Source organism: Plasmodium fragile (assembly GCF_000956335.1).
Source record: "Plasmodium fragile strain nilgiri unplaced genomic scaffold supercont1.67, whole genome shotgun sequence".
NCBI lineage: Eukaryota > Apicomplexa > Aconoidasida > Haemosporida > Plasmodiidae > Plasmodium > Plasmodium fragile.
The window spans coordinates 5248-32949 of NW_012192647.1; the positions used below are offsets into that span (position 1 = coordinate 5248).

The window sequence follows — 27702 nt, forward strand, 5'->3', positions numbered from 1 at the left end:
CATTTGGTAAGAAACGCGAAAGGTGAATAGTCTGTCCCGAGGTGCCCCCGTGTGAGAGAGGGAGTTAACCAGTTTATTAGCACGTTACACGATTTTGGCGAAGAGCGCGAGCGTTGCACGTCTTGTGGTAGATCAAACGAAATGCACTCCGTGCGCACTTTCCTTCCCCCCCTTTGTAGAAAGCGGTCCACCAAAGGGGATCGGAGAGCACGGAGGAGCGCCGCAGACGCCTGGGCCCGGAGGAACTAAACATTGTAACATGGACAAGGGGAAAAACTCTTCATTGGAATACCAAGAAACCATGAACGATCTGGGGGAGGACATTGAAGATATGGAATCCCTGAGCCAAAAGCATGGTGGGGGAAATGTGGGAGGAGATATAAAATCGGTAAAAGGGGACAAGGGAGGAGAGACAGTTGACTCAGCAGATGGAGGACAGGTAGGAAGTAACCCACAGAACGCTCTGTATAACTACCCAACAGAGAGTGCTCAAAAAATCTTAAAGACACATTTAGAAGATTATTTAAAGCAGCTGGATTTATACAAAAGTAACCCCAAGTATAAAATTGACCCAACAGTATACTTGGAAGGAACAGAAGAGGTTGAAAATTACGTTGTAAAGGAAAAAATACTCATCACGACATACTACCAGTACATAGAAGTGTATGAAAGTTCCCTCGATGTTGAAGAGGATGTGGAAAGGGAAGAAATTGTGTACGTGGAGGTTCCAAAGTACGTTACTAAATATAACCCTAAGGTAGTAACAAATTATGTTGAGAAGACGATTGAGGTTCCGAGTGGAGAGGAAATAAAAAGACCTGTGTATAATCAGGTTAATGTGCCTTATGTAGTTCCACATGTTGTGGAAAATGAAACAGAAGTTGTTTTGAAAAAGATTGTGCAACCAGAGATCCTTACGTCTAATGAGGAGATAGAAGTGGAAGTTGAAAAATATGTCCCACGTTTAGTTCCGGTTAATGTTTATGTGCCTCGGTACTTTGCATTATCAGCAAAGACGTTAGATGAAGTGGAACAGTCTGTTCAATATGTGGACCTGACTCCTGAACAGACCGACTACCTGCTAAAGGAATTGAATCCCCATTTGAATGATCTCAAGAGCTTCAACGAGGCACAACTGAAACGAATGGAAGACTTCATTCAGGAATCTGAGCAACAGGCCAAGAGTCACGAGTTGGACCCACCGCAACCGGAACTCGTGTCGTACGACCTGGATGGACAGAGCCAGACCCTCGACTACAGCGACTTCCCCCAGTTCAAAGAGACCTGTCTGCGCGAGTTGACCTGCTAGGAGGGGGCCAAGCGGTGGTTACGCGGCCGTTACGAGGTTGTTACGAGACCGTTGCGAGGTGGTGGTCGGTGACACCGGCGCCCTATATGACCTTACCTCCCCAATTGGACCGGACACACAGTCGCGGAATGGGGCAGACACGGAGTGATAATTTTTTAACCCCCCTTTTTTGTATCCACTACGCGTGTTGTACTAGTAATGAATTAACGGCTCGTAAAAAAAAAAAAAAAAAAAAAAAAAAAAAGTGACAACAGCTTGCTCACCCATTTGAACTGAATAAGCTTCTAAAAACAAAATGGGAACCACAAAGGGGTAGACATTTTAATTGATGGGTTTTATTTTGAAAAAGAGAAAAAAAGCCATGCAGTGGGTACAAAGGCAGTTACATGGCGGGGAATTTACAAACTCCGGTTTATCACTAACAGGTGAAACGGAACAAAAAAAAAAAAAAAAAAAAAAAAAAAAAAGAAATGTGACAGGATGGGAAAACAAGGATCGGGTATCCAAACACAGGGCTCCAACACGAGGAGTAAACGGGCAAGGATGCTAAAAAATGGTGATGGTTATGAGGTGAATGGGGGCGGGGGAGGAATTTGGGGAAGGTTTGCGCCACAATCACACGCACATTACTCCTGCGACTGTTTCTGAGTGATGGTTTTTTCTTCTTCACTCCTTTTGTTCCCTCCCCCATTTGGCATCACCGCTTTGTGACACACACATACCTTCCCACGACGTGGAGCTAAATCATTCGCATCCAACGTCACGTGTGGAAGGAGTCTAATGAGAGCTACCAGCACACCCAGGGTGTAAACTCTTAAAAAAAAAATACACACACACACACACACACTCCAATGGGGTTAGATATAAATTACATCGAACTGGGTCCGGGAAAAGGGTATAACAATTTATACAGGGGTTACCCGTTTGGGTAAACTGCGCCAAGAGAATTCTTGTATCGGAGTGACATCTCCCCGTTCGTCTGTTGCGACGTGCACAACTGAATTTCCTTCCCCTCAGTGCACAAATCGTGGTTGTATTCCTTGGTACGCAGCTTTTACGTTACATTACAGGTTTTTACAGCGGTTCACTTTTTTTTCTTCCTCCTCCTTCTTCACCGCGTGGGCGCTTTTCCCTTTGCCGCTGCACATTTCCAAAAGGAAAAGGTAATAAAGAAACTGTCGTTCTTCCTCATCCCCAGGTCCTTCATCGCTGCACAGATTTGAAGACGCCCCCCCTGTTGGGTCTGCGCGCTGTTATGAGCGTTGTTATTAGCGTTGTTCTTAGCATACGACACAGTGGAGACGTAGTCTGCGTAATTAAACTGCTCAATTACATTTTCATCCCCATCTGCATCCTCCTCCTCTTCCTCCTCCTTCTCCTTCTGCTCTCTCACAATAGCCATTACAGATTGCTCATCGTAGCTAGGGTTCACTAAAATGATATTGCTGTTCAGGAGAAATAGCTTGCACACATCTTGGCAGTGAAAAAAAAGGAACTCAATTAAACTGCGACATTTGAAGTGGACAGGACTTATGACTTGTTCAAACCTTTTAAAAAAATTATCTTTAAATGAGCAAAAGTATATTATTTTTTCTTTACTTCCTTTTAGCAGCTGTTTTATTTTCTCTTTAGCATCTTCGGCGGTAGGTACTAGGGGGACTCCTCTTTCGGGCATTCCCGCTTTGGAGCTGCCTGCCCCGTTTTGAAACAAAAAATGGGCGTCACTGCAAACTGCGTTATGGTCATTCCCTTGCGTGTCCCTTTTGAAGATTCGCATATAGGGCGCTTCCTTGGTCTGTGCCCCGGTTGTGTCTTCCCTCGGGGGGCCTTGCCGTTCGACGAAGCGGAAGTTCATCTTTTGGGGGTTGTCCACGTGGCCGCTAAGTGTGCTGCTAATTTGACTGCTCATGTTGCTGCTACATGGGGGCCCCCCCCAAACCGACGCGGCGACGCCCCTGCAGCAGGAGGCGGGCTTGATCGCCTGACCCTCCTCGTGGAGCAGGCCTCCGTACAGGCCGAGCTGAACTATATGTGCTACTTTTCCTACCGAGTAGTCTCTGAAAAAAGGGAGGCCCCTCTTCTTCAGTGCATCTGCCGCTTTGTATATGTCGTTGTCCAGTTCCCAGGGGGGTGCCGATGCGACAGGTGAATCGCTGCTTCTGCTCGCCTCTTCACTGCTCCTCCCCCCATTACTGGCCGCCTTGTTCCCCTCGTCGGCTAAAATGGACTGGTACAGAGCGACGAGCGAGCTCTCGACCATGCGCACGGCAGCGTCATTTACGCGAGAGAAGTAGGAGAAGCTGTTGTGGAGGAGGTTGAAAGTGAAGAGTCTTCTGGCGAAGCCAAGAGGTTCACCATGTAGAGCAGTACAGGGTGGAATTGAATCATGCTCAAATGTGCCATATGTGGGACTATCCTGTTTAAACAAACCGAGGGCCCCTTCCAGAGTGTTCGCATTATGAAAAAACAAGTGCCCCTTTCTACACAAATGTTTAGCAAATTGTAGAGTAAGCTGACTTTGCGAGGAAGCCTGACTGCCCCCTCCAGCACCCGCCCTGCATACATGCAGAAGATGTCGAGCGAACTTCCTCCACATTATTTGAGGATAGGGATTGGTAAAGCTTCGTGTCTTGATCCAACCACTAAACCATTTAGGAGTCTCCCTCAACAAAATAAAAATATGATTCCTCTTAGACTTCACAACCAGGTACTCATTTTGAAGAGACAAACATATTTCCATAAAATTATTTTTAAGTTCTTCATTCTGATGATGAACAGTTCCTAGTCGCTCTTTAATCTTTTTGTATGTAGGTTTGATCTGGTCTTTGTAGAGGGTTAAGATGGTCATGTGTAAAATAAATTTCACTTCGTTGGTGATTTGACTTGGGTGTTTAGGTAGTGTTGGCAGTGTTATGGGGATGAAGAAATTTTGTTTTTCTCTCTTCCTTCTGCTGGGGGAGATATCACACGCTGCGGCAGAGGACGGTGTGTTCGCTTGCTCCTCCATTTGCGCGGCGTTTGTATTGAAGTGGTCCATTTTTCCATCTGCTTGCCTTTCCTCCCTTCGCAGTTTCCCCACATGTGCGTTTTCCCCCGAGCTGCCTTCCCCTTCCTTCTTCGTCCTCCATACACGGGTTAAGTTCGTAGTGGTGATACTAACCTGTTTGTGTTGTTCACAGCTTTCTCCCTTTTGGTCATCCACAGGGGGTACTACTTTATCCTCTTTGAATGTGTCTCGTTCCTTCCCCTTTGTGGCTTCTTCCTGCACATCACCATTTTGGGCGTCTCCCTCACTTCGCCTATCTGCCATCTTAAAGGCAGGATACTTGAGTGGCTCGTAAAAGACGTAAGTAACGTCTCCAGCATTCCTTCTTGGGCCATCCTCTCTACAATAACTGTATGTATGGTTTGTCCTCCTGTCCATCCTTCTGTAAAAATTCCCCATTCCTTGTCCTCCAAGCAGCCTATCGTTATGTGTGTGGAACGTGCCTCCATAAGGAACATTTTGATCATACAATTCGACTGATTTATTTTCTGTGCTATTTTTGTGGGGATTTTTTCCTTTTAAATAATAACCAACATCGGAGCAGCTCAGGTTTTTGTTTCTTCTTTTATTGTTATATGCGTATCCCATTTTGTGTCAAAATCGAGTGTCCACATCATTTTAGGGAGAAACAGAAAAATGTTTTTTCCAGGAAGGGGGGGCAAGCCAAACAAAAAAAAAGAAATTATGAACAAGTCAGGCGAAAAGACAAATGGAAAAGTGGAAGAAAATTTTTTTTTCCTGCCAAGTGGGGGTCAGGGACAAGGATATCCTTTTGCCCAATGCAACAGATTGCCTTACGATCCTTCAGTGGAATGGATAAGCTGTTTTGTCCATTCCCTTATGGCAACTTTTCCAATTTGTCTTTTTTTCCCCCTTCCCTTTAATGGAAAATAATTCATTTTTTATATGACTCAAATGGATTTCTTCCCTCACAATGTTTATCCTTTCCGTTTTTTTTTTTTTTTTTTTTTTTTTTTTTTTTTTTTCTCTTCCGTTGTTACATACGTCTTCTCCCCCCCACATACATAAAAACACCCTTGTTGATTTTTTACGCCCCGCACTGTGAATCTGTTCCCAGTGTCTCTTCCTTTTTTAAGCTTCTTCCCTTCTGAACAGAGTCAGGTGACATGCAAATGATGTCCTTTACGTGTTGTGTCCCTTTCGAGAGTGAAAGGTGGCATTTTCCTTTTTATGTGTCTGAAACGGTATAGTTCGTTTTTTTTGTTGTCTTTCTTAGGATGAGCATCACTCTAGTATATATGCTTGCTCATGTGAGTCGTCCTTAATGGTGTTGGGTGAAGCTAAGAATGCAAGTCGGAACAATCACGTGTATAGGTATACTTGCGAGGCAGTTCCTTGTACAGTGTCCTATGTGGCATGCACGAATGGTCTACGTAAGTCTGTTTTGATGTTTTTTTTATTCCGCAATATGTGTGTGGTATTGTGAGGATGGGGGAACAAGCTCGTCATTATCCAAATGGTAATCGCTACTCAATCGGGATTGTTCCCTTCGCCTCTATCATGTATAATTGAACAGTTTTTGCAAAACGGACGTCTTCCTCCGTTTTTTTTTTCTTTTGTCATTTCAGCTGTTAGTTTCTTTTTCCCCCCCTCTTTATGGCTTTATAAATTTGTACATTCTTGGGGAAAAAACATGGGTCGCTTTTTTATTTATTCTCTTTGTGTTTATTTCACTCCTCTAAAACGGTCTTCTCGGTTGACTTGCTTGAAATTGGTTTGAATTGTTCTTAGTCTTACGATTGGATGTACACGTGAGTAAATTATGCATGCTTAATTTTCGAACAAACAAAAAAAAAAAAAAAAACCTTTAACGCAGATCGATCAGGAAAAAGGGTTGCGGGGAGCTACAAGTGCGTCACCACTTGGCTAGTCGTTCCTTTCTTTCCAGAACGATGCGGTTGTACTCTATGGGTATGCGGGACGGGCAGAAAGGGAAAAATGACAAAGCGGAAAAAACCCAAACGAAAAACAAATTTAATGACAGGGATATCACTTCGAGATGCTCGTTCGGGTGCCTGTCATTTTTATCTAATGAACAAAAACGTGCTGACTTGTTCAGGTAAAAATATTAAAAACAAAAAAAAGAAACAAAAAAAACCGGATTAAAAAAAAAAAAAACAACAAATGGAAATTTTTTTCAAACGCATATAAATACCCCCAAAATTTACAGGTTTAACCGAGTGGGTTGTTCGGTTCATCCGGTGCCCAGTGATGGAAAAAATGAGTTCGAAGAGGCTGCGGGATATTATTATTTGTAGAATGGGCAAAACGAATGCCCCCCCAGGAGTCTTATAAAGTATTTATTCCACATATATATATTAAATGCATGTCACCCCGTCCATAGGCGGCAGGCGTCACGCGAGCACTTACAAAAGTATAGAGCGAAAAAGCACTTGGCCGATTTTCCCCACAACGGAATTTGAATGGCATTTTTTTTTTCTTTTTTTGTAAAAGTATCTCCACACGACTTAAGAAAAAAAAAAAAAAAAAAGAAAAAAACCACGAAAAAGCATACCATCCATTCATTATGGTATATATATACATGCGCCCCCACGTCGCCAGGGCAGAAGAGGAAACAACAAAAAAAGAAAAAAAGGACAAGAGGTGGGGAAGGGACAAGAATATTTTATAATAACACCAATTTGGTATATATGTATATATCGCCAAATTTGTAACCGGACGAGAATGATATATCAGCTTCTTTTCTCTTTCATATTTAAAAAAAAAAAAAAAACATATGAACAGGCAATGTGAACAAAAATGGGATTTCAAAAAAAAAACAAAACGAAGCAGAACAACAACTTTATGGGGAGAAGTTTAATGCGGAACAAGTTGTTACAGAAGGAAATTTCCGACAACCTTTTATATTCACATATAGGACATGATGATAAAAAAAAAGTGAGCAAACAGATTTCCGTCCTGGATAAGACCCCCGTTGATGATTATTTGGATAACCAGTTAGTTATTAACAGCGTTGAAGTGAGCAAAGTGTTTATACAGAAAAATGAAATAAAAGAAAAAAAAAAGTTAAGAGATGGGGACGATAAGGGGAAAGATTTTTTGAAAATTCAGAATATCGTTCTGCCCATCCCCGGTAGACCATTTCTTTTGAAGCACCAAGACAAGGTCAACATAATTCTCCACGAGAGGGAGAATGCTCCAGTGAAGAAGAAGAAAAAGAAGAGGACAAACGTGAATAAGATTAGCTTCCTGATGAGCGGCAAGAGCCTCATACCCATTAACGTGCGCAGCACCAAGGGGGAGACGGCGCGCAGGAGAAAGGGCCGGGTCGTGAAGAAGGCGCCGAAGGGTGAAGCGGGCGCGGAGGAGAAGAGGGATGTAAACGAGGAAGCAGTTGCAGTGGGGGGGAATGTAGATCAGGCGAGAGGGGAGAATGATACAGAGGAGGATGACGCGGATGTGGAGGAAGACGAGGATGTAGAGGACGATACGCACGGGGAAGCAGAGGAAGAGGAAGACACGGAGGAGGATGCAGATGAAGAGGAAGACACGGAGGAGGATGAAGATGAAGAGGACGATACGGAGGAGGATGCCCAGGAAGGTGCAGATACGGAAGCCCCGCAGAACCTGAAATACATGCGCATGTACGAGGCGCTGGGGAAAAAGTACAAGCGTCTGAACGTGCAGGAGGTCCTGAACAAGGAGACCGTGGACAAGTACGAGCTAGAGCATTTCGTCGAGTGGAGGAAGTTGCTTAGCGTCATAGAAGAGGAGGAAGGGTACATAATCACTCCGTACGAAAAGAACATAGAGTACTGGAGGCAGCTATGGAGAGTGGTTGAGAAAAGTCACGTCCTCCTTTACATCATGGATGCGAGAAATCCCATTTTTTTTTACTGCCAGGGGTTAGAGTATTACATTAGAAAAGTCGACCCCAGGAAAGAATTTTACATCGTCTTAAATAAGGCGGACTTTTTAACCTATGAGGAGAGGAAGGAATGGTCCTGCTTTTTTCAGGAGAGGGGAGTGAAATTTATTTTTTTTTCTGCTTTGAGGGAGTTATACCACCAGAATAAGGTGATTATTGAGGACCTGCCCGTGCGTCCAGGGGCGTACAGCAATAGGCTGTCAGGGGAGGGGAGCACGGAAAGAAAGAGGGAGGACAGGTTGGCGGCGGAACGGTCGTCCACGAACTCGACGCAACGGCCGTGCACGAAGTCAGCGGAACGGCCAGCTTCAGAGCATGTGCATTTGTCTGCCCCTGTCACCCAGGACGACCACAAAAAGGAAGCCGCCATCGATGTGGGGCACGGAAAGCTCATCTACGAGGAAAAGAAAAATGATCAAACAGACATATTAAGCACAAACGAGATGGTGAGTTTAATTCAAAAGATTAAAAATGAAAAAAGAGGTGAGTACCACGACATTGAAATAGGAGACTACAGTGTGCCCAAATTTACCGTAGGGTTTATTGGTTTTCCTAATGTGGGAAAAAGCTCCATTATAAATTCGCTAGTTGGGTTAAAGAAGGTTAGTGTGAGTAGACAGCCAGGGAAGACGAAACATTTTCAAACAATTCCGTTGAAGCGTCATGGGTTCTGCTTGTGTGATTGTCCGGGATTGATTTTCCCGTCTCTGGTGTTTAGTAAGTACGATTTAATTCTTAATGGAGTTTTTTCAGTGGACCATTATAAAGGAAATTTAATCGAGTTAGTTCAAATATTGTGTAACATTATTCCTCACCAGTTGTGTGACAAGTACAGAATTGACAAAAGGCTGATTTGTGAGGTTGAGTTAGATGCAGGACAAAATGGGTTCGAAAAAAGAACCCATGATTTTTTAGATGCAACGCAATTTTTAAGTGCTTTTTGTGCTTCTAGAAGATACGTCTCCGGGGGTAAAGGAGGACTTTTGAATCTTAACTTTGCCACAAGACTTATCATTCGGGATTTCATCACTGGGAAGCTCCTTTACAATTTCATGCCGTCTTACCTCGCTCTGAATGCGCACGTATATCGGTCTGGCGCGTCCCCCGGAGAGCTGCTCGAGGCGTCTGTAAGGGTGGACCTAGATCACTTCTCGCAGGACCCCGCCGAGCCCGAAGAAATTCAGGTCACCAAGAGGAAGTTTCGTTACATGCAGAAGAAGCTGGTCAGGGGGAAGAATGTGATGAAGCACGTCTGCTAAAAGGGTTGACATTTTACTAACACGGAAAGGAAATTCCATTTTCGTACGGTTAGTATGCACAGTGTGGTGACACATCCGCTGCCCCCCTGTTCAGTTGTGCATATGGACATTCCCCTCAGAGGAGATATATCTCACCGCTGATCCAACCTACACAAGTAGGACAACCATGAGTGTGACGAGTATAACCGAGTAGCTAACGTAGATGTGGCCTTCACTGTTATAAATATCTTCGCCGGAGTTTACATTGCCTGGGAAGTGCTGACCGTTGTAATCAAACATTAATAGTGGGGCGAAGTCGGAAGGGTTGGCTGAATAAAGGTATGGCGATTGGGAGGCGGTACCAGCTGCGATTGCTCCCGCGGCAGCAACAGAAGCGGCAGCAGAAGCGGCAGCGTTCCCCAATGCACCTCCTGCCGTGTGCCCGCTGTGATTCTGCACCGGGTGTTCCTGTTTGCTCGCTTCTTTGATGCAGTACACCTGCAAAAAAAGGTGTGTGTGTGTGAGAAGGTTGAAGAGAGCAGGAACAAGCAAATGTAACTATTAGTACGTGCGTAAGTGTGTACAGAAGGGTAGGTGTTGGAGGCGCTTTTATACTACATAGATGCGGTTCATTTATATGTGGCATGTTTGTTTTCCGTGAGGAAATTTCCACGGAGTTCGCCGCATTTTTTTTTTTTTTTTTTTTTTTTTTTTTTTTTTGCCCCCCCCCCCCCCCATATATATACATATGCATATATATACATACATATATATATGTATGTATGCATATGTGTGTATGATTTCGTACCTGCACACACGAATTGAATAGAACCTCATCGCAGTTACGACACGTTAAAATAACTTCGTAACCAGATCTGAAAAAGTGTAGCGGTTCTTTTTTTATGTATTTCATTTTAACAGGGACCTTGAGAGTCATCTCGACGAGCGATTTGTCCTTAAACATGTTTCCCTCCCACTTGATTGCATTTCTACATGACTTCACAATGATGCTATTAAAAAACGCTTCTATGTGTAACTTTTGTTTCACTGGGATGATTTTATTTTTGGCTTTAGTAAAGAGATTGCCTAATTTTGATTTAGTCGCAAGTAATATTCCTCCCTTGGTTCCTTGTCCCTTTTTTTTTCCTTTGCTTTTTTTCTTTCCATCCCTGGTATGACCATAGGTCCCACTTGATTCTTCATTATCGTCATCTTCATTATTATAATTGTTGTCATCCTCTTCTTCTTCCTTCTCTCGACTGGAGCGGCCGAACAGTCTCCTTCTTTTTCCACTAGGACGCCGACTGCTGCGTGACACGTTTTCACGGCCATACTCATCATCGTTTTCATCGTCGCCACCTTGTAGTTGTTTATTTTTCCCGCTGCGTCTGTTCCATGGGAACCTCCACCTCCTTTTCTTTTTCCTCTGGGGCTGTTCATAACTGTCGTCGTCGGCCCCCCCGTCTCCATCTTCCTCTGAATCTCTTTTTCTTTTAAAGACTCTGTTGAAAATTGATTTGAAGAACCCGTTGCTGGACTTGTAGTAGTCGCCCATGGAGTCTTCGTCCAGGTCGTCTTTCACTTGGTAGAAGGAGTGCGGTTCGTTTGTGTTGTGAGAAGTGTTTACCGTGTTTGTGACGTATACATCTGCACCGGTTCCTCGTGCACCATGCAACTGCACATAGGAGTACCCCCCCTTGGATCCCTCTCCATCACTTTCAGTGTCGGTTTCTTCATCTGAAATATAATTGTACCCTGCCGCTCCCCTGCCACCGTTGGGCATGCGCATGTACTCATCCTCATCATTGTCCTCCGAATCCTCCCCCTTCTTGTCGTCCCACGAATCCCCTCTGTTGTTGCTCTTGTTCCCCTCATTGCCCTTGTGTCCATGGGCCCCTGGGTCCACATGCGACGAAGCATTCTTCCTACTCACGTCAAAGTAGACATCGTGTTTGTCCTTCACAATCTGCAGCAGCACTTTCACATAAAAAGTAGCCATGTCATCTTGCCCCACGTGACATTTGTCGAGTTTGCTTTTAAAATATTCCTCATGTTTGTTAATATTTATTTTGAGTCGTTTGTATACTATCTTTTGCTTGTGCTGCTTGGACTGGGCGAAGGAGTAGCTGTTGGAGTCGGCGTTTTGCGAGGAGATAGCGGTGATGGGAGATTCGAAAATTGAATTATTGTATTCGTCCTCGTTGATGTGAAGGTACATGTGGGTGTTCGCTGTTGCATGCCCCGATTCACCACACCTCGACCCACTGTGCAGTGGCGTCTCTCCTTTTTTCACCAACTCTTGTAAGTCAATTTTGCTATGAGCGCGGTCAGAATGTTTTTGCAGAAATGACTCCGTTTCAGAATTTGCCTCAGAATTGTCTCCTCCTTTGTTTTTCCCCTGAGAGGAGTTGTCTCCTTTATTTGCACCACGTTTTTCTTTCGCATCAGAGTCGTCCTCTGTGTCCCCTTCCTCTTCACCTTCCTCCTCCCCCTCCTCTTCCTGTTCTTCGTCTCCCTGCTCTTCTGAATCCTGGTTATATCGACTTCCTCCTGGATTGCGACCTTTATGACCATGTTGAAGTTTTCCTTCTTCTTCATCATCGTCTTCCTCCTGTAATCGAGTACCCCTGGTGTGACTGCCCGATTGGTCACCAGGGTTGTCGTCCTTACCACTGTTACTTGAGGCGTCCTTTTTATTGCTCTGGTTTTTGTTTGACTTAATCACTGGCACTTTAAAATTGTCATATGGTGTGTTTTGTGTAAAATCTTCTAAATGTGCTTCGTACAGATTTTCATACCCTTGGAGGGATGAATAGAAGCAAATGTTTGGGTTCTTCGCGTGGGTTTTTTTACATTGTTTACATATGAACCCGTTTAAACAATCTCCTGTATCGTTATGCGTGATGTTTTTATATGACGCGCATCCGGCCGATTGGCACGTTTGCATATTGTGTCCCCCTCCCCCGGGTGCATGGTGTACAGCATTGGTGACGCTGTTAGCCAAGCGTTCGCTTAACCCCGCGCTCACCGCCCCCAGCAACCCTTTTCCTATGTTAACTGCTTTGTCTGAATACACAAAGGAGGCGTATGAAAGGAAGGTGAAAATGAGGGCCCTCCTCTTTATGGTCCAGAGCATGGTGGAGGCGCGGCGGGGTCAGCAGTTGGGGAGAAGCATGCGTCACTGAGTGCGTGAGTGCGTCAGTACGTACCCATGTGGAAGTGTACCCCTTTTGTGCGTATGCTGGCTTATGTAGGGAGGCCCCTCCCCCCCAGGCGCACATAGGACAAGTTCTACACCTTAAGGCGATATTGAGAGTATGCCTCTCATTTCTGATAACGCCCAAGCACATTTCACCCCACACGCAAGCATGGTATACACACAGGAAAAAAAAACTGCTTCAGTATCCTTTACTTTTCTACATAGACTTAGCCACTTCATCTGTGTGTGTGTGTGGGGAGGTGGCAGGGGTTTACAAAACGGTGTGGCTAACAATGGATGGAAAAAAAAAAAAAAAAAAAAGGACATATACTTTGCACTGTTTGGTGAAAAAAGACAATTGCCTTTCACCAAAAAAAAAAAAAAGTGTAGCAACTGCTAAAGTTTTATTTAAAAAAGGTAGAGAGGTGTCCCCTCTTAAGACAGATTAAGTCTAACAAAAAAAAAAAAAAAAAAAAACAAAAAAAACGTCGCGGAGGGAAGGAGTACACAAATGTGGTACTATCTCGGCATGTGCCCAAATGGTTACACGTTCGTTCCCCTCCACACACACACGTACTACATTTTTACATGTGTATGCCAGTGCACTTCAGCCAACATGTGTTCAAAAAAAAAAAAAAAAAAATGTGTCCACAGGAATGCGAACACGCACGTGAATGTGCACGTGCACATGGGACATATATGAATTTTTTTTTTCCTCTTAACATGAAGGGAAAACAAAAACAAAAAAAAACTACCCATAACTCATCCCATTTCGCAGGCGCATACCTTTTGCACCTCTGCTGCACCTGATGGGAAAAAAAAAAAAATTGTTCGTACCTGCTATACCATTTTTGCAACGCTTTCACAATTATTTTAAATGATTATTTTGGGAGAAGCTTATGTATTCCACTGGGTAAATTATTTTATTTATTTATTTTTTTTTTTAAATTGTTAAAATGTGCAACATATGTCTGATGCCGCCAAGTATAGCAACATGGGTCTGTGAGAAAAACTGCTTTGTCTGGACCGATAGGGCCCTGTGTGGGCATGTGTGTGTGTACTCGGGGGGGCGAAGTCAGCACTTGTATCAGCTCCAGTGGGGGAACAAAAAAAAAAAAAAATACTTCCAATTGTGACCTCCAAATAATGTTAAGGCGGTGGAGGGCGGTAGACGGGTAGGAAGAGTCCCCTTTCCTCTTCAGCCCATGGGACAGCTACGCCCGAAAAAGGGCATGCACAACGTTGGACACAGAATTGCGTCAATGGTAAAGACGTTTTTGGCGTTTTACCTTTCCGCACATGCGAGTAGGTTAAAAACAGCGTTGTCAACAAAAAATAAAATAAAATAAAATAAATAACACAAGCATATGAAAAAAGACAAAATGACAAAAGGCACATCGTGGGGATGTAGATGGCTACACAAAAGAGGGACACGTGTCGCTTTTAAAAAAGGGGAAGCGTGAACCACGCGGTAGTTAATTAAAACGAAGTAGGAGGCACATATTGACACACCCACAGAGGGAAACAAAAACAATTCGTTGAAAAACGCAACTTTTAATTATGTGGCGCGCAAAGTGGATTTTTTTTTTTTTTTTTTTCCCTTCCCTTTCCCCCGTTGTGCATCCCCTAGACGGGGAAGCATATGCACACACGTACATGTTGCATGTACACGAATGCGCGCTCCAACTGGGGGGCCGATGCTAACAACGGAAAAGAAATTGTACTCTCCGGGTTGGAGGTAGATTGCTCACTGGACCCATCCATTTGTATGTCTGGCTCGCCTCGCAGAACTGCTCAAGGAGGGGTCTTCTCCCGTTGTTTCTTCCACTCCGCATTAAAAAAAAAAAAAAAAATGAAAATCGCACAACACAGCGCAATGACGCGCTGAACCCGGATAACCCAAAGGGACGCGATTTGAATCCTTCATGCCAAACCTCCTGCTTCTTATACTAACAAACGGAAAGAAACTCCCTCTCCCAGCGCTTTCCATTTTGCACACACGCAAAACATCCTCATGGGACGTGTCCACAAGGGCGCAGCTGTTTTTTTTTTTTTTTTTTTTTTTTTTTACCTGACCACGTCAGGTGAATTGAACTCAGGTTAGCTTGGCATTTCCACTCTTCATCATCAGGCTTTCCAAAAATGGCATGAAAAAATATTCCAACGTGGACTCATTTTTTTAAATTCTTCTTTTCTACAGTTGCTGGTGATAAGGGGAAAGGTGAACGAAAAAAAAAGGGGGGGTAAGCAATTTTGTTCATAATGTTTGTATGTGCGTAGAAGGGCGTTTTTTCGAAGGACTTTTTTTTTGGAGCGTTTTTCTTACCTGTGACGTCGTGGCAGTAAGCCCCGCAAAAGTCCACACGTTTCGCCGTTGCACCTGCGTTACCCGCTCGCTTCCTCCACTTGACCGTTTCCTTTTTCTGGGGTGTAACATGCTGCATTCTGCGATGGTCCATCTTTACCGTGTCCATGTCGGCCGCGCTCACCAAGTGGCTCCTGACCATTTTGTCTGCGTGCCTGTCAGCGCGCCCGACCATGCCCTGTCCCTTGATTACACTCGCAGTTTTGCTGTCGACCCTTTTCTCCCCCGTACTCACACCCTTATCATCGTTCCTTCTGGTCACATTGCTTGAAACAGCTGAGGCGAGCGCTTTTCCCCTTTCATTGGACCATTTGTGGAGCTTTCCCCCCGCGTCTCTGTTAGACGCCTTGTTCCTATTTTCCACTTGCGCGCTTTTCACCTCTTTGGAAAAATGACCGTCCAGTCCTCTACCCATTTGCCCATCACCAGGAACCTCATAATAATGTTTCTCATTCTGGGCCCCCCCTGTTGCATTCCCGTTTTGCCTCTCCACGGGGCACTCTCTTTTTTCGCTCTTCTTAGGGTGACCCTTCACCAATTTGTGGTTGTGTATATTCTCTGTGGTGGGGCGAGTGTTTCCATTTTGTTCACTTTTGCCGTCGTGTATACTTTGTGTGTTCCTAATTTTGGGGGCACATTTTGCGCTATGCGAGGTGATCTTGGTTACGCCTTCCCCTTCCATTTTTGGCGTTGCGGTTGAGTTTGGCTTGCCCTTGCTGGTGGTGCTTGCAGTGGTGGGGAGCGTTTCCCTTTGTTTGTCTTCCTCATGGGGACTTATCCGGGACTCGGCACTGTTGATGCAGCGACGCAAGGGAGTAGTATCTGCCGTTTTTTTTTTTTCCACCCCCTCAAAGCTGCGCCCACCAGGATGATACTTCTTCCTGCGCATAATGTCGTAGTACACAATATTTCTGTAGAAGCTGACTCGGTACTTGGTGCTGTCGTCCACAGGGATGGTGATGATGTGTTTGCACCGGGGTTCATCAATAATGGAATGGAATTGCTCCACGTATTTGTGCTTCAGAGCGTTCTCTGCACTGATCCGTTTGGTGGGATTGAATTGTAGAAGTTGTTTAAGCAGGTCAAGTGCCTCCACAGAAGCTTTGGAGAAAATTTCAGAGAAGTTTTTTTTCTTAACATCAACAAAGGAGGAAATGATGGTATCTGTGAAGGGTGACTTAATATCTTCCATGTCTTTTTTGGTTGGCTTGCCAATGACTTGTATAATTTTTTCAAGTTGGTTCATGGTGGAGTTGCCTCTAAAAAGAGGTCTCCCGAGTAGCAGCTCTGCCATGATGCATCCAAGAGACCACATGTCAACCCCTTCAGTGTAGTTGGTACTTCCTAACAAAATTTCAGGGGCTCTGTACCATCTGGTAGCTACATAATCAGTTAGGACGGGAATTTTATTTTCACTTAGTTCTGCAGATATACTTCTGGCTAATCCGAAGTCTCCAACCTTGATGTGACATTCAGAGTTGAGTAAAATATTTGAGGGTTTTATATCACGATGGAGCAACATCCCTGAGTGAATATACTTGAGTGCTCTTAATAGCTGATAAATGATATATCTTTTGTGAATTTCTTCTAACAGATCTGCTTTTATCACTTCATGTAAGTCCGTCTCCATATAATCGAACACCAAGTAAATGTCGTTGTCATTTTTTGCTTTTATCACGTCCATGAGGGTGATGATGTTGTCATGTCCATTCAGTTGATACAGAAACATAATTTCACGAAATGTCCTTTGCGCATCCGTAGAGTTTTGGAATGCACCGAAAATTTTTTTCACTGCGACAATTTTTCTGTTCCTTTTACACTTGGCCTTGTACACTATCCCGTATGCCCCTTTTCCTATTTTCCTCACGATGTCATATTTCTTGAGTACACTTTCGTCTACCTGTTCGTCTTTGCTTTGCTGTCCTTCCTTCCTCATCTTTCGCTCATGGACGGGGGCGCGGTAGACCAGCACAGCGATGGAGCGGTACAGCGACAGAGTGGTGCCAGTGAAACCGTATCCCACCTCCCCCTGGTCAAATTCTCCTAGCCAGAGAAAAACAAAAAAATGCGGAAGCAAATCCCCCAAATGGGTTTATAAACCTCTGGTAAAATTGCTGGGCATTTCTCCCCCCTTGGCAGTTTATTCACTTCAGACAAAACTATTCCTGTGTGCCCTCGATGCGATACTGCGCGAGGGGAACCAACTTTGGACAACTGTGCATATGTGTAACTGTGTGTGTAGGTAAAACGTGGGCGTAAAATCAGGGGAGGAGAGAAATTGTTATGCCAACTTAACCTCTGGCTTTCGCGAGATGAAGGATACGCTCCCCTTCTCACTTGCTCGGTGTCGCCATGAAGTGGTATGGGAAGAGGCATCTCACATGTCCCCCACATTAAACCATGTGCGCAGGGGTAGGTAAAATTTCCTACAAGTATTTGCTCGCTTGGTTGGCGCCTCACAATTTTGCAAGATTTTTTGTTGGCCACTTGGATGCCCCTTGCGAGGGGAACAAAAAAAAAAAAAAAAAAAAAAACAAAAAAAGGGGAACATGCCCAGTGGTGAGCTTTAAAGGGGGGGGTAAAAAAAATGCGACTTAGCGCGGTAGAGGGGGAAGGTCACCGCGCTTACTGTCCTGTTGCATGGTTGCTGGGCTGCGGTACTGGGGGGAGGATCACGCTCTGCTTTTCGCTTCCCCGCGCAACATAGCATACTATGTGGACGGCGACACGAATACGTGTGTGTGTGTGTGCACGACGGCACGGGAAGGGAAGACCCGTTCTGCGCGCATACTATGCACACGTGGCCACTACAACGATGCACAATTTTGTTATCTTGTCATGTCGCGCTGACGTCCTTTTGCGCATTTTCTTTTTTTGCTTCTTCATTTTTTGCTTATTCTCTTTCTGCTTTTTCCTTTTTTGCCTTTTCCTTTTTTGCTTTTACTTTTTTTTTTTTTTCTTTCGTTTTCTTTTTTATGCTTTGTGGTTTTTTCCGTGTGTTCCCCCTCTGCACATAGCGAACGTGCCACCGACACTTAAAATTTCCTCTCTTCGGAAAAGCTCACAGTGAGGAAGCTTCTGCAGTTCTCAAGCGGCATGATTGCGTACGTACCATGTGCGTATGCCCGTTTCCATTTTTTGAGGTCTCGTGGCTCTGCTTTTTTTTTATAGCTGACCCGTTCAGGCAAAATGGACGAGTAGCCAAAAAAAAAAAAAAAAAAAAAAAAAAATTCACAAACATGCCCAATATGCCAATTTTACAGGTTTGCAAATTTACACATTTACAAATTTACAATTTTGCGATATACAGGTTTGGAGATAGAAAGACTCACCAATGGCTTATTCACCCCCGCTTGCGACGCGCACAGAGTTAAACACAACTGCGTGAGGGGTCAAAAAATTGCGCAGCAACGCGGAAGCGTGGCAACGGAGCGACACACGGACGGAGTCACACAACCGCTTAAATCCCGAAGAGGGGAAAGAAACCAAACGACGCATGCGTCTGCACGGAGCGGCTGAAGAAGCATTCTCCAGAGGAAGTGGGCCCTATGTGCAGTTTTTACGAGAGGGAAATTAACCGCTCTGTGTGAGACCCCTCTTGTGTTGCACAAGAGCGACACATTTGGTTTGACCTCCAAATGGGTAAAGGAAGGGGATGAAGAGGAATTCAATTAACTCTGTGTAGTTCACATATAAAAAAGCACACAAAACAACTATGTAATTTTTTTTTTTTTACTTAACGCGGTAACCTCCCCCTTGAAGAGAAACCCCTTACAATTTGGTGTGCCGCCAGAAGGGGTGTTTTTTTTTTCTCTCTCTCTCCCAACCCCGAGTGTCAGTCGTGTACATATAGCCACATCGCGTTTGTGTGCTCATTTGGGGAGAAAAGGAAAAAAAAAAAAAAAAAGGAATAGCCCAAATAATTTACACACAAGAAAGGAAAAGCCTAAAGAATGATGAACCTGAGGAGGGAAACGAAATTTATTCTGAAGCTGCGGAGGAGCATGAGTCATTGCACATCTTTAAATAATGGAAGAAACAAGTGGACAATCCGCTCAGGAATGACATACCACCACGCCCTCATCACTAAACGACACCTAAGCCTCCACGAGTATTTGTCAATTGACCTGTTGCGAAAGAATATGATTCCCTGTTCACAAGGGTACGCAGCGAAAACTGCAGAGGAAGCGGAGGAGAAGGCACTGGAGCTACAAAGCCTTTGTGGAGACGTGGACTTGGTGATCAAAGCACAGATACTGAGTGGAGGAAGAGGAGTAGGGTACTTTAAAGAAAACAATTTCGAAGGAGGAGTTCACATCTGTCGTAACAGTACAGAAGTGAAAGAAATAGCGTCTAAGATGTTAAACAATACATTGGTTACAAAGCAGACAGGAGAGGAGGGAAAGAAGTGCAACACTGTTTTTATATGCGAGCGTTTTTACATAAGGAAGGAAAGGTATGTTGCTTTTTTACTGGACCGAAGTTCTGATGGGATAGTCCTCCTTGGATCATCGACAGGAGGTTCCTCTATTGAAGAAATTAGCACAAGGAATCCCGAGGCTATACACAAAATGAGTATAGATGTACAGAATGGGTTCACTAGTGGTCAGGCACGTGAATTTTGTGAAAAGATTGGGTTCAAAAATACAGAGTTGGATATTGCCACAGATATAATAGCTAATTTGTATAAAATTTTTAAGCGATACGATTGTACATTGCTGGAGATTAACCCATTTGCTGAGACCAACGATGGAAGAGTCTTGTGTTGTGATGCCAAGCTAAACTTTGACGACAATGCGGAGTACCGACAGAAGGAAATATTTGAGCAGAGAGATCTGTCACAAGAACATGCAGAAGAAATACAAGCCAAGAAATTCAATTTAAATTATGTTTCCCTTGATGGGAATATTGCTTGTATGGTAAATGGGGCAGGGCTAGCTATGGCTACATTAGATCTGATCGTTCTGCATAACGGTTCGCCTTCTAACTTTTTAGATGTTGGTGGTGGGGCAACGGAGGATGAAATTACAGAGGCTTTACGAATTATTAACAATAATGCTAAGGCCAAGGTATGCTTCATTAATATTTTGGGGGGCATTATGAGGTGCGACATCATTGCGAGGGGCATTATAAAGGCTTTTAAAGATACTGCCTTTGGGAAGCCACTTATAATTAGGCTGGAGGGGACAAACCAGGACGAGGCGGAGGAGCTGCTTCGTCAGTCGGGTGTCAAGTGCATTTTTTGCCAGGACATGAACCTCGCCGCGCAGAAGAGCGTAGCCATTGCGAATATTATTGAGACCGCTGCGCAGGCGGACGTGCAGGTCGCTTTTACGTGATTGTGCGGCGCATTTTAATTCCCGCATGAGGGGAAGCTATTGTTATTACATATACACGGCAGGGCATAGTTCCAACGCAGTACGTAACACGCTACGCATAATATATGCTAAGTATTTTGTCCTTTTTTTTTTTTTAAAGCAAACCACGTAAAATCGCGCAGGGTCGCATAATACATTTATACCTCTGCGGGTGCGCTTACTTCGCGGTGCCATATATAGAGGGGCGCCAAAAATACCCTTGACCCACCAATAAGTGGGGGAACTGCGCGCAGCATGCCAATACGCCTATGAAGGGGAAAAGCACAATGGCGTATATGTAGCACTGTCACGTGGGGTACGTATTACTGTTATATATAGGTAGTAGCATACGCGCTATACTTACTTTGCGCGTTTTTGTTTGGGGTCAGGAGACCCAAATCTCAGTCCTCGGTTCATTGTCGCCCTGCTTTTTTTATGCATAGCGAACTGAATTTTTTTTTTTTCCCTCCCTTGCGGCGGCATAATAATACAATAATATTTATATATATATAACTTTGGTAAAACAATTCTGCAACTCCACTTGCGATGCACAAAAAAAAAAAACAAAAAAAAAAAAATTCATTTTAACATTTTATTATTTCTTTTTTTTTATGCCACTTCGATATTTTTGTTAATGTAGAAAATTTCCCAAGTTAGTTTCCAGTCCCCGCGCGTTTACCTTTTTTGGGTTTGACCCTCTTTTTTTTATTCATTCACGTTATCCCCTCGTGTTTTTAAAAACTGTTCCCCCAAGCGCTTAATCCTTAAGCCATAATTTATTACCAATCGTGTGCCCCTCTCCCGAGTGTATCGCAAAATGCCGCGCGTCGAGTTGACTGAGGAGGAACAACTGAACATCCAAAACAAGGACCTCCTCTTTAAGAGGTTTGTTGAGCCCGGAAGGCTGTGCTTGATTGAGTATGGTCCCTATGCAGGAAAGGTATTGTTCTCTTTCTCTCTCACGCGCATTTGGCGAAGCAGCCATATGCTGTGCTTTCCCATTCACATATGGAAAAATTGCATGTTCACTTTGTACTTGATTGCCCATGTGCGCAATTGCCTAGCCTTGTGCGATTATAAAATATCGTTGCTGCTGATTTTTCACTCCTTTTTTTTTTTTTTTTTTTTTTTCCCAGCTCTGCTTCATCGTGGATATCGTGACGCTGACCCGAGTCATTGTCGATGGAGCCTTCCTCACAGGGTAATAAAAAATAGCGCTAATAGGATGGTCGGCTGTGAAAAGGCGCAGTTGATGTGCCCAATTGGGTGTCAGTCGTGAGCATTATCCCCCCATATGGAAACAACCCCCCCCCCTGAGCATTATTGCTGTGCATATTTTGTCATGTATATATACACCCTCCCCTTCCCTTCCTGCGCAGCGTTCCTCGAATGGTTATACCCCTGAAGAGGCTGAAACTGTTAAAGGAAAGAATTAAGATCAACAAGAATTGCAAAACAGGATTTCTGCAGAAGACCATAAAAAGCACGAACATTTTAGGAGAGTTTAAAAAGTCAAGTTTGGGTAAAAAATTGACCATTAAAAAGAAAAGAGATTTGGCCACCGACTATGAACGCTTCCAGATATACCATGCCAAGAGGGAATTGAAAAAGAAGATGAACTTGCTGAAGAGCAAGAAGGACAGCAGCAACAAAGGAGACAAGAAGAAGAAAGCCAAGAAGGTTAAAAAGACGGTGAAGAAGTAAGGAAACAATATAGGTAACAGGTGGGCAGGGTTTTTTTTATAACCCCCACCACCCCCTATAATATGCCTCTTCCAGGTGGATGCCGTTTATTCCTCTCATATCATGTCATGTCATGTCCTTTTTTTTTTTTTTTTTTTTTTTTTTCTTATAACCATGTACTATTTTTCACCGTGCTGCTATTTACAAACGTAAAGGAAAAAAGTTTAATTGTCCCACACACTTTGTATGTGCGCAAATTGAAACTGTAGCTTTTTTTATGGCGCCCAGGTTTCTTCCTGGGACATTTAAAAAAAAATATTTTTTATGCAAATGTTTTCAACCTGCCTGTATTGTGCAGGGGAAGGAGGGTCATACATTTGTTGGGTTGGAAGTAGAAATAATATATCCCCTTTATGGGGGGAAGCGTCAAAAAAAAAAAAAACATTGCAGTCAGATCGGCGGATGCGCGTGCAAGGATGAGCACATGTGCATTTCTACACAAGTGAGGAGGTGTGAGGCGGCATACCCACGTATGGGGAACCTGCCTGTGGATCATCCTCGAATGAGTAACCACTAGCCGCTACGGCCGAGTTCAGTGCCCACGCATGCCTCAGCGTCACGCATACTTTACATACAGGGCTGCGTGTGCCACGTGGACACATAACCACACACATAGACGTGAAGTGTAGGGGGAGGAAAAGAAAAAAGAAAAAAATAAACCAATGAGTGCACCCCCTAACGCTTTCTACATATGGCACTTTAGCAATTTCACAACACAGCTCTTGATCAAAAAAAAAAAAAAAAAAAAAGCGCAAAGGGGGGGTGTATATTACCAAAGGGGCAAATAAATTTCCTACATTGAAAGTGCTTCCCTGCGGCTGTCCCTTTTTTCTGTCCCAAACGCAAAAGGGCGCCTCCAACGTCAAACTAACTGAGTTAGTACAGCATTGAAGGGTCTTAGAAAACGGACAGCGTCGCAGACGTGTCACGGCGAAGGAGGAGAAACATAACTCTATAAATCGTCTAACCAAGGTCAGGTTAAAATGAATTTGCGCGGTCGCTACACAAAAAGAAAAAAAGAAATGCGTACACAAAAATGCGCATAAAAAAATGCATAAAAAAAAAATATATAACACACAAGTGAGCATACATCAATATCTACATGCGCGCGCACACATATCCACACCGCCCATGTCCAAACAATTCCCCCCAGGACCTGCAAATCCCCCACCGCAACGCTTGTGCGGCGCCCACTAGGGGGTGATGAGACACACGGATTGTTGCCAACCTGTGACTTTATACCCGCGGTTTTGGCAACACGGGGGGTGGCTTTCTCCCGCTTCAAGTTTAGGCGCTCAGCAGCGTGGTGACATAGCATCGTGGCGACGTAGCAGCGTGGTAGAGCTCCCTTGGTCAGATATAGTTTCCGTCAGGCGGCGGTCCCAACAGTTTGCGCCCGCTTCGTACTTCCCATGAACCACGGTGACGCGGCGAGCAGGGGGGAGTACGAGGCCCTGGTGGACGGGACAGGCCTGATGCCCAGCAGAAGCATAGTAGGAGCACATGAGTTGAGCAACATGTACGGAAATGACATCACGTACGGCAGCATAAACATTGGGGAGGGCCCAAATGAGCAAGTACCTCTGGGCATGCCCCTAACATACATGGTTGGAAATGAAGGCGAGCACATTGGAGGGAGTCACACAAAATATGATCACGCTCAGGGAAGCAGAAGGACACACACAGATCATAAATATGCTGCATACTTTTTTGCCTACATGTTAGTCCTCACACTTTGTATGCTTTGTTACCTGTACCATGGAAACTATGCGCGTGTATTATATGGGACAAACTACAGTGGGAAAATCTGTGGGAGGGATATGAAGAATCACCCGTATTTGTATTTCCCCTTGTCTCCTAAACTGTCCACAATGGAGGTACTGAACAAGTATGGGAAATGTCTGGAGTCGTGTCCCACATCGGATGTGGAGAATAAAATGAGGAAGGAAAAAGATAGCAAAAGGACAGATCACAATGAAAGTGTAGGGGTGAAAGAAAAGGCAAGTTACTTTGGTAACCCTCCCTTTTCGTCCTCCTCGTACACCTCCTTTTTTGTAAAAAAAAAACCAAAACAAATTATGGACAGACAAGGCAACAAAGGAACGAACGTGGTGTACGGCGATTACACGAAAAGTACAAACAACAATTTGTACGTAGAATATTCTTTAATTTCGCCCTACTACGATACGGTTAATATTATGAACATATGCTATCCATTGGATAAAGGGTTACGAGAGAAGGTTTTAAATGTAGTATTTACAGATAGGTACAAAGTGTTTGTGAATTTATTTTCCTTCAATAATTCTTTCGTATACATTTTTGTTTTTATTGTTCTTTCTCTTTTTTTGTGTGTTATTTACTTGTGTTGTATGTACTATTTGTCTCCTCTTAGCGTGCACTTGGCGCTATTTCTTTTCAGCGTGTCCATGTTATTTTATCCTGTGTACTTTATCCACAAGCATTTGTACCTCCTGTTTCATCCCATTAAGGGATCTTTTTTTTCGTATCACTATTTAGTGTCAATTTTTGTGTGCTTTGGTTTGCTAGCTCATGGAGTTATCTTCCTCTTCGTCTTGTACTTGTATAGAAATACATATAAGTACACACACAGATTAATCACTGTCACTTTGGACTTTGTGAATAGTATGTCCAATCTGCTTTATGCGCCTTGCATCATTTCGGTTGCTTCGGTCGCCTGGTTTTTTCTGTGGATGTATGGATACATTTATGTGATGACTGCCGGGACGTCTCACGAGCAGAGGGTAAATTTTTGTTGTCTCTGGCTGAAATTTAAATGCCACATTTTACCTGAACAGATAGCCATACGGACAGCTAAGGGGCCAGCTAGCTGTTTTTTTTTTTTTTTTTTTTTTTTTTTTTTTGTGTTACATAATTGCCCGTTCAGGTGAAAAACGGGGCCCGGCTGGGCTGTTCTGCAACATATGGGACACCAAACTGTGTGCAGGACAGAATACACACGTTGCCTTTTTTTTTTGTTTGTAGCTAAAATTGGAATTGGACTCGAATGGAAATAGCGAGATTGTGTCCCTGCACAAGGTCTTCCAGTACTTTAGGAGCTCGCACATTTTTTCCATGTAGGGCGTTGCAGCAGAGGAGGGACGTACGATCCGAACGCGCACGAGTGCGTGCAGTGTAATGTGGATATATGTACAAATTGCACACATGCAGATTGGCGAAGATAATATATATATGTGTTCCCCACCCACAAAACGTTCCGCCTGTGCACCACAGATTCTGGATATACACCTACTTCTTAGTGTGTGAAATCCTGCAGTCCCTCAACCAGTTCACCATAAGTTATTTAGGTAGAGAAGGAATGTCACTCAGACGAGGCGTGGGGAACGCGCTTCGAATTTTTTAAAAGCGCTTCATCGCGTGTGCAATAACACCTGCGTACATGTCAACCTTTTGCAGGGGCTGTCTGGTACTTCTGCGACAAGAATAGCGTCAACTACAAGCTCAGTGCCCAAGCCACCATGAGTAATACTACCCTTCGCAATTGGGTTCCGGGGAAACAACGACGCGCGGAACATATCAGTGCGACGCAGATATGTATAGATGTTGGTACACTCACGATTCGCCCCTTTGCCCCCTGCAGAGACAATACTGAATTACCACTTGGGCAGTTTGATCCTATCGAGCTTTATCAACCTATGCAGCAAGTACCTTCGCGTGCTGTTCTTTTGGGCGAACAGCACTCTGTCTCTTCCCTTCTTCTATAGCCAGTCGATTTACAAGTTGAAGGAGCAGTTCGGTAGGCACCCACGCACACCCATGCGTGAATATGCACATAAAGTGGAGGCACCCATGCCTGGCGGCGCAGCATAACCGCATAGCACACGTACGTGAATCAATGCCCCCCCCAACTCCGCATTGCAGCCCTGTTTTTAAGACCCATTTCAAATTTAATTGATACGCACACGATGGCTGCATACTGCGAGGTAAGTCGGTTGGCCTAGTAGGAGATATGTAACTACGGGGAGGGGAGGACTGCAAAAAAGGCTTCCCCTTCTAAACTGCACTCTGGAATATAATGTGTTGCAAATTCGATCTGCAAGAGACCACCGTTTTAGCTCATATATGGCCCTCCCATTATTGGGGTCTTTCTCTTTTTGCAGATGTCCATGACGTCTTACCCATACCTATTCGCCTGCAGCACGTCGTCCAAAAAGTTAATAAACTCGACTTCACCAGCGGCGTCTTTGCATGGGGTAAGGAGAACGGGTCTCAGGGGAAAAAAAGAAAAAAAAAGGGCCATCATCATAGTGTACACATTTGCGTTTTTTTCTTTTTCTTTTGGCCCCCCCCCCCCGCAGATAACCTACATTGTTAACATCATATTCCCGTGTCTCACAACCCTAGGGGTGACTTTTCTCTCGTTCAATGTAGAAAAAAAAAAAAAAAATAAAAAAATAAAAAAAAATAGCTAGCTGGATAGATACATGAATAGATGGAAGGACGGAGTTTCTTTTCACGTCAGTCAACGCTGCAACAACCGCGTGTTCCACCATTGTTTCGATTTTCCCTCTCCTTTCCTTGGCCCCTTTCCAGATTTTCAACAATTTTGAGCGATATGGCAATTTATTCTCGCCCAATTTTATCCCCAACCCGTTTTTTGCGGCACTCGTAAGTGGGACGCGCATGTGTCTGTAACTATGCACCCCCATATTTGTACATACGTCTGCTGAGTTCACCTGCGTACGAGCTACCTACCCGCAACTGCTTCCCCCCCTCCTCGCAGACGATCGGAGTGCTGTGCGGGATGATAACCTCCCACTTCATCACCATCGTGTCCACCCTGACGGACACCATCCTGTACTGCTTTATATGCGAGTGTTACCAGAAGCAGATGATTGATGAAAATCCCCTGAGGACAGTATTCACTCCTCCCCTGTTGAAGGAGTTAATTTTGGAAATATATCAAGAGTATAGCACTCGGCCGTGAATTTTTTTTTTTTTTTTTTTTTTTTTTTTTTCCTGTGCGCGGTCGTCACTTGGGCGGCTTGCCATGAGCAATGCGCGTTCCGTCCCCCCCGCCTCAATCATCCCACCGCGAATTTTAATTTTAACAACGCCTTAGACACTCCCCCATTAAACTGTCAATTTTTTTTTTTTTTTGGTGCCTTTCTTGTGTGCATGCAAATGGGTGTGTAGGAAGAAACATGTGGTAAGAGAAGGTTTCACTACTCCCTTTTTCTCAAATAACTGGTGCACCTCGTAACGGTGATCAGACAATGTGGTTCATATAAAAACACGCGGAATGGATCCCCAAGGGTGTGGGGTGTGCCGTGTGGGCAGGTAGAATAAGTAAGGGGAAAAAGGTGTGTCCCACGACCCCTAATCTTGTCCATATAACGATTAATACATTTTTTTACGCACATCAGTGCGTTGGAGCGATGAAGTTTTATCACAGCGCTACTGCTAGGCATGCAGTGGCAGGGGAAAACGGGGGGTAGAGCTACCCACCATGTGTGTGTTGTGTGTGCCAGTCCAGGGACGGCCGATAATAAGCCA

At 44.2% G+C, this 27702-nt stretch overlaps 8 protein-coding genes across 8 annotated transcripts; 5 read left to right on the top strand and 3 right to left on the bottom strand.

The window, feature by feature from the left end:
- Positions 1 to 259: 259 nt before the first annotated feature.
- AK88_04548 (uncharacterized protein) lies at positions 260 to 1309 on the top strand (the record flags this gene model as incomplete). Its single annotated transcript, XM_012482158.1, has 1 exon — positions 260 to 1309. One exon carries the CDS (start codon positions 260 to 262, stop codon positions 1307 to 1309), a length of 1050 nt encoding a protein of 349 aa, XP_012337581.1.
- Positions 1310 to 2420: 1111 nt separating this feature from the next.
- Positions 2421 to 4943, bottom strand: AK88_04549 (uncharacterized protein; the record flags this gene model as incomplete). The annotated part of the gene is made up of 1 exon (XM_012482159.1): positions 2421 to 4943. One exon carries the CDS (start codon positions 4941 to 4943, stop codon positions 2421 to 2423), a length of 2523 nt encoding a protein of 840 aa, XP_012337582.1.
- A 2193-nt stretch (positions 4944 to 7136) lies between these two features.
- AK88_04550 (uncharacterized protein) lies at positions 7137 to 9524 on the top strand (the record flags this gene model as incomplete). Its single annotated transcript, XM_012482160.1, has 1 exon — positions 7137 to 9524. The coding sequence occupies one exon, from the start codon at positions 7137 to 7139 to the stop codon at positions 9522 to 9524; it is 2388 nt and encodes a 795-aa protein (XP_012337583.1).
- A 147-nt stretch (positions 9525 to 9671) lies between these two features.
- On the bottom strand, positions 9672 to 12639 carry AK88_04551 (uncharacterized protein; the record flags this gene model as incomplete). The annotated part of the gene is made up of 2 exons (XM_012482161.1): positions 9672 to 10001; positions 10312 to 12639. The coding sequence occupies 2 exons, from the start codon at positions 12637 to 12639 to the stop codon at positions 9672 to 9674; spliced, it is 2658 nt and encodes an 885-aa protein (XP_012337584.1).
- Positions 12640 to 14873: 2234 nt separating this feature from the next.
- Positions 14874 to 17003, bottom strand: AK88_04552 (CMGC/MAPK/ERK7 protein kinase; the record flags this gene model as incomplete). The annotated part of the gene is made up of 2 exons (XM_012482162.1): positions 14874 to 14905; positions 15029 to 17003. The coding sequence occupies 2 exons, from the start codon at positions 17001 to 17003 to the stop codon at positions 14874 to 14876; spliced, it is 2007 nt and encodes a 668-aa protein (XP_012337585.1).
- A 2017-nt stretch (positions 17004 to 19020) lies between these two features.
- On the top strand, positions 19021 to 20406 carry AK88_04553 (uncharacterized protein; the record flags this gene model as incomplete). The annotated part of the gene is made up of 1 exon (XM_012482163.1): positions 19021 to 20406. The coding sequence occupies one exon, from the start codon at positions 19021 to 19023 to the stop codon at positions 20404 to 20406; it is 1386 nt and encodes a 461-aa protein (XP_012337586.1).
- An 835-nt stretch (positions 20407 to 21241) lies between these two features.
- On the top strand, positions 21242 to 22128 carry AK88_04554 (uncharacterized protein; the record flags this gene model as incomplete). Its single annotated transcript, XM_012482164.1, has 3 exons — positions 21242 to 21364; positions 21561 to 21625; positions 21804 to 22128. The coding sequence occupies 3 exons, from the start codon at positions 21242 to 21244 to the stop codon at positions 22126 to 22128; spliced, it is 513 nt and encodes a 170-aa protein (XP_012337587.1).
- A 1451-nt stretch (positions 22129 to 23579) lies between these two features.
- AK88_04555 (uncharacterized protein) lies at positions 23580 to 27133 on the top strand (the record flags this gene model as incomplete). Its single annotated transcript, XM_012482165.1, has 10 exons — positions 23580 to 24929; positions 25171 to 25262; positions 25420 to 25493; positions 25603 to 25668; positions 25787 to 25942; positions 26068 to 26129; positions 26307 to 26399; positions 26505 to 26573; positions 26740 to 26814; positions 26930 to 27133. 10 exons carry the CDS (start codon positions 23580 to 23582, stop codon positions 27131 to 27133), a joined length of 2241 nt encoding a protein of 746 aa, XP_012337588.1.
- Between the last annotated feature and the right edge of the window lie 569 nt (positions 27134 to 27702).